General features: G+C 52.3%; 1 protein-coding gene across 7 annotated transcripts in view; it reads right to left on the bottom strand.

The window, feature by feature from the left end:
* Positions 1 to 5,000, bottom strand: part of LOC132115856 (transmembrane protein 181-like) — a 21,219-nt gene that overhangs the window by 10,244 nt on the left and 5,975 nt on the right. For all 7 annotated transcript variants that reach the window (XM_059524232.1, XM_059524238.1, XM_059524233.1 and 4 more), the window contains exons 6-12: positions 4,990 to 5,000; positions 3,925 to 4,005; positions 3,749 to 3,848; positions 3,196 to 3,326; positions 1,603 to 1,694; positions 1,455 to 1,512; positions 1,102 to 1,204 (exon numbers count right to left, since the gene is read on the bottom strand). The exon at positions 4,990 to 5,000 is cut by the window's right edge and continues 112 nt beyond it. In XM_059524232.1, the coding sequence (XP_059380215.1) occupies positions 1,102 to 1,204; positions 1,455 to 1,512; positions 1,603 to 1,694; positions 3,196 to 3,326; positions 3,749 to 3,848; positions 3,925 to 4,005; positions 4,990 to 5,000 (576 nt within the window). The remainder of the gene's footprint in view (positions 1 to 1,101; positions 1,205 to 1,454; positions 1,513 to 1,602; positions 1,695 to 3,195; positions 3,327 to 3,748; positions 3,849 to 3,924; positions 4,006 to 4,989) is intronic.

Below are 5,000 nucleotides of genomic sequence, written 5' to 3'. Positions count from 1 at the left end.
GTGAGTGTGTGTGTGTCACCCGTGTAGGGTGTGAGTGTGTGTGTGTCACCCGTGGAGGGTGTGTGTGTGTGTTTGTCACCCGTGTAGAGTGTGTGTGTGTGTCACCTGTGTAGAGTGTGTGTGTGTGTCACCTGTGTAGAGTGTGTGTGTGTGTCACCTGTGTAGAGTGTGTGTGTGTGTGTCACCTGTGTAGGGTGTGTGTGTGTGTCACCTGTGTAGGGTGTGTGTGTGTCACCTTTGCAGGGTGTGTGTGTGTGTGTCACCTGTGTAGGGTGTGTGTGTGTGTGTGTCACCTGTGTAGGGTGTGTGTGTGTGTGTCACCTGTGTAGGGTGTGTGTGTGTGTCACCCGTGTAGGGTGTGTGTTTGTGTGTGTGTGTCACCCGTGTAGGGTGTGTGTTTGTGTGTGTGTGTCACCCGTGTAGGGTGTGTGTGTTTGTGACCCGTGTAGGGTGTGTGTGTGTGTGACCCGTGTAGGGTGTGTGTGTGTGACCCATGTAGGGTGTGTGTGTGTGTGTGACCCGTGTAGGGTGTGTGTGTGTGTGTGTGTGTGAGACCCGTGTAGGGTGTGTGTGTGTGACCCGTGTAGGGTGTGTGTGTGTGTGTGTGTCACCTGTGTAGGGTGTGTGTGTGTGTGTCACCTGTGTAGGGTGTGTGTGTGTGTGTGTGTCACCTGTGTAGGGTGTGTGTGTGTCACCTGTGTAGGGTGTGTGTGTGTGTGTGTGTCACCCGTGTAGGGTGTGTGTGTGTGTGTGTGTCACCCGTGTAGGGTGTGTGTGTGTGTGTGTGTGACCCGTGTAGGGTGTGTGTGTGTGTGTGTGTGACCCGTGTAGGGTGTGTGTGTGTGTGTGTGTGACCCGTGTAGGGTGTGTGTGTGTGTGTGTGTGACCCGTGTAGGGTGTGTGTGTGACCCGTGTAGGGTGTGTGTGTGTGTGTCACCTGTGTAGGGTGTGTGTGTGTGTGTGTCACCTGTGTAGGGTGTGTGTGTGTGTGTCACCTGTGTAGGGTGTGTGTGTGTGTCACCTGTGTAGGGTGTGTGTGTGTGTCACCTGTGTAGGGTGTGTGTGTGTGTGTCACCTGTGTAGGGTGTGTGTGTGTGTCACCTGTGTAGGGTGTGTTCTTGAGCTCGGAGCAGGCGCGCAGCACCAGGAACAGTAGATACAGCACATACACAGACACCAGCAGCAGGAAGAAGATCTTCATGCCCTGCAGCAATTTTTTACATTTAAATTTTTACTGTATTTTTCAAATTAAACTACTTTTTTATCATCTGAATCATGATGTGATTTATACTGCACAGTGACTTTATTTATACTTATATACTTATATTTATACAGCGACTTGTTGTATACTTCTATTTTTCATTCATTCATTTTATTTCTTAGTGTGACATTTATTTTCAGTAATATGATAAATGTTAATTATTTGGATTATTTCGCAGCTGAAAGACACTCACCTGGAAGTTCTGGATGTCCACTTTGTACTGGTACGTGGGGTCCTGCAGCTCGTTCACCCTAATAATAATAATAATAATAATAATAATAGAAACATGATGAGGATGTCATCAGACAGCAGCACTGAGTGAAGAGCAGCAGGTGTCTCACGTTTGCCAGATTCCCAGTGTGACGGCCGAGAGCCACAGCAGCCCCACGATCAGCAGCTTGGGCAGGTAGAAGGTCAGGAACCTCCTCTCGCCCTGTGGATGAGAGCACAGGTGAGCGGGGCACAGGCGAGTGGGGCACAGGCGAGCGGAACATAGGTGAGCGGAGCAGGCGAGCGGAGCACAGGCGAGGGGGGCACAGGCGAGCGGAGCACAGGCGAGGGGGGCACAGGCGAGCAGAGCACAGGCGAGCGGGGCACAGGTGAGCGGAGCAGGTAAACGGGGCACAGGCGAGCAGAGCACAGGCGAGCGGGGCACAGGTGAGCGGAGCAGGTAAACGGGGCACAGGTGAGAGGAGCAGGTGAGCGGGGCACAGGCGAGGGGGGCACAGGCGAGCAGAGCACAGGCGAGCGGGGCACAGGTGAGCGGAGCAGGTAAACGGGGCACAGGTGAGCGGAGCAGGTGAGCGGGGCCCAGGTGAGCGGGGCAGGTAAACGGGGCACAGGTGAGAGGAGCAGGTGAGCGGGGCAGGTAAACGGGGCACAGGTGAGCGGGGCAGGTGAGCGGGGCACAGGTGAGCAGGGCAGGTAAACGGGGCACAGGTGAGCGGGGCAGGTGAGCGGAGCACAGGCGAGTGGGGCAGGTGAGCGGAGCAGGTGAGCGGGGCCCAGGTGAGCGGGGCAGGTAAAAGGAGCAGGTGAGCGGGGCACAGGTGAGCGGGGCAGGTAAACGGGGCACAGGTGAGCGGGGCAGGTGAGCGGAGCACAGGTGAGCGGGGCAGGTGAGCGGAGCACAGGTGAGCGGGGCAGGTGAGCGGAGCACAGGTGAGCGGGGCAGGTAAAAGGAGCAGGTGAGCGGGGCACAGGTGAGCGGGGCAGGTAAACGGGGCACAGGTGAGCGGGGCAGGTGAGCGGAGCACAGGCGAGTGGGGCAGGTGAGCGGAGCAGGTAAACGGGGCACAGGTGAGCGGAGCAGGTAAACGGGGCACAGGTGAGCGGGGCAGGTGAGCGGAGCACAGGTGAGCGGGGCAGGTAAAAGGAGCAGGTGAGCGGGGCACAGGTGAGCGGGGCAGGTAAACGGGGCACAGGTGAGCGGGGCAGGTAAACGGGGCACAGGTGAGCGGGGCAGGTGAGCGGAGCACAGGCGAGTGGGGCAGGTGAGCGGAGCAGGTAAACGGGGCACAGGTGAGCGGAGCAGGTAAACGGGCACAGGTGAGCGGGGCACGGGTGAGCGGGGAAGGTAAACGGGGCAAAGGTGAGAGGAGCAGGTGAGCGGGGCACAGGTGAGCGGGGCAGGTAAACGGGGCACAGGTGAGAGGAGCAGGTGAGCGGGGCACAGGTGAGCGGGGCAGGTGAGCGGGGCACAGGTGAGCAGGGCACAGGTGAGCGGAGCACAGGCGAGCGGAGCAGGTAAACGGGGCACAGGTGAGCGGAGCAGGTAAACGGGGCACAGGTGAGTGGAGCAGGTAAACGGGGCACAGGTGAGTGGAGCAGGTAAACGGGGCACAGGTGAGCGGGGCACAGGCGAGCGGAGCAGTGAGAGGGAAACAGGCGAGCGGGGCACGGCGGGCTCCAGCGAGGGCGGTCAGGGGCCGTACCTGCACACGGATGCCGTGATACACACACAGCCAGAAGAGCAGCAGTGCACACAGGAACAGAGCCTGGAAGAACGCATCCAGCGTTCCCGGAACCCAGCTGTTGAGCAGGAACGACAGAGGGAAGAACGGATCTACAACACAGCATCGGCACATCAGAGAAGACTCCTTAACCTTTCTGAAAGAGTCTCTTCAGCTCAGCAAGGATGCATTTCTTTGATCAAAAATACAGTACAAATTGTGAAATATTATTAAGTAAAACATCTGTTTTCTGTGTGAATCTCTGTTAAAGTGTAATTTATTTCTGTGATGCTCCGCTGTATTTTCAGCATCATTCCTCCAGTCTTCAGTGTCACATGATCTTCAGAAATCATGAAAATATGATGATTATTAATGTTGAAAACAATAATATTTTTGTGGAAACTGTGATGCATGTGAATTTCAGGATTCTCATATGAATAGAAATCTTTTGTCACATTATCAATGTCTGTACAGTCATTATTGATCAGTTTGATGCATCGGGGACGACTGAAAGCACTGGTTTCTAGAGTCTCACCGTTGTACAGCAGCAGCAGAGGAAGAAGAACAGACATCCACTTCTGCTCGATGCCCCAGTCCCTCATGGAGAACTTGCGTAAGGAGTGAGCGAACACACACTGCACACACACACATCATCATCAGACGCTGGAGATGCTCTCAGACACACACACACACTCTTCGTCTGTAACTCACGGTCACGATGAAGGTCATCACCACGAACACGAAGCGGAACCAGATCTCCACCTGAGAGAACGTGGCGTTGTACATCTTAAACTGAGGAAGCACAAAACACAGAGAAACAGACTCGACCGCAATCAAACATCTGCTGAATATTATTATTATTACTCTTTATTATAAATCTGTATTCATGTTTTTTTAAACTGAATATTGAAATATGACATGATTTTAAAAAAAGAAATGAAACTTTAAATGAAACTAAACCATCACCAGATGTGAATCTTTCTGAGTGAGTCATTGAATCATTCGTTCAACCGATTCACCCAAGAGACTGTTGCTGATACTCTGCTCTTCGATACACACTCCTCTGCTGAGGAAACACACTTCTGAGTAGATGGAGGCCCTGTCGCTGTAAACTGGTCTGTCAATCATCTTATCAGTCCACATCCTCCCCATGACACTTAAAGTAGCCGTGAGTCTTTCATGCGGAGACTCTGATTTTTTGCATAATGATGCATTTAAAAGTTAACAACCAAACAGATGTTTATTAAAGTTCACATTCTTGTTGCGTAGGAAACATAACACCGTAGTAAAGGGTTTTTTCTTTCTATTAGGAGTGTTACAAGCTCTTGGTGCATGAAGAAGATCTGTAAAGTTGCAAAGACTAAAGTTTCAAATCCAAAGAGATGTTCTTTATCAAAGTTAAGACTCTGCCACGCCCCCTAAACAGCTCGTTTAGACACGCCCCCACACGTCTACATCACTGTGTGGGAAGATGAGCGTACTGCTGCTCAAATGTTCACATAAAGTCCTCGTGGTTTCAGTAACACCGTTATTGTTGAAGCAGTCGTGTCAGAGAGATGTGTGTGTATCTAAGAGAAACAGCTTTAGAAAAGCACTTTATTTGTTCTTCTGAAAGTAGATGCATTTAGGAATCTTTAAGATTACTTACAACAGAACAGCAACGCAGTTTATGGACGAGCGTTTCGTGAACAGAGGAGAGGAGGTGATTCTGACTTTACTACGACAATCTGCCGCTTCTGAATCATCTGCTGGAAGTGTGTTCCAATCTGAACTCACCACAAAAGTCA

The sequence above is a fragment of the Carassius carassius genome, chromosome 35, assembly GCF_963082965.1.
Source record: "Carassius carassius chromosome 35, fCarCar2.1, whole genome shotgun sequence".
NCBI classification, from domain to species: Eukaryota; Metazoa; Chordata; class Actinopteri; order Cypriniformes; family Cyprinidae; genus Carassius; species Carassius carassius.
Note: the sequence above shows the minus strand (reverse complement) of the source record. Positions and strands in the feature narration are given on the sequence as shown.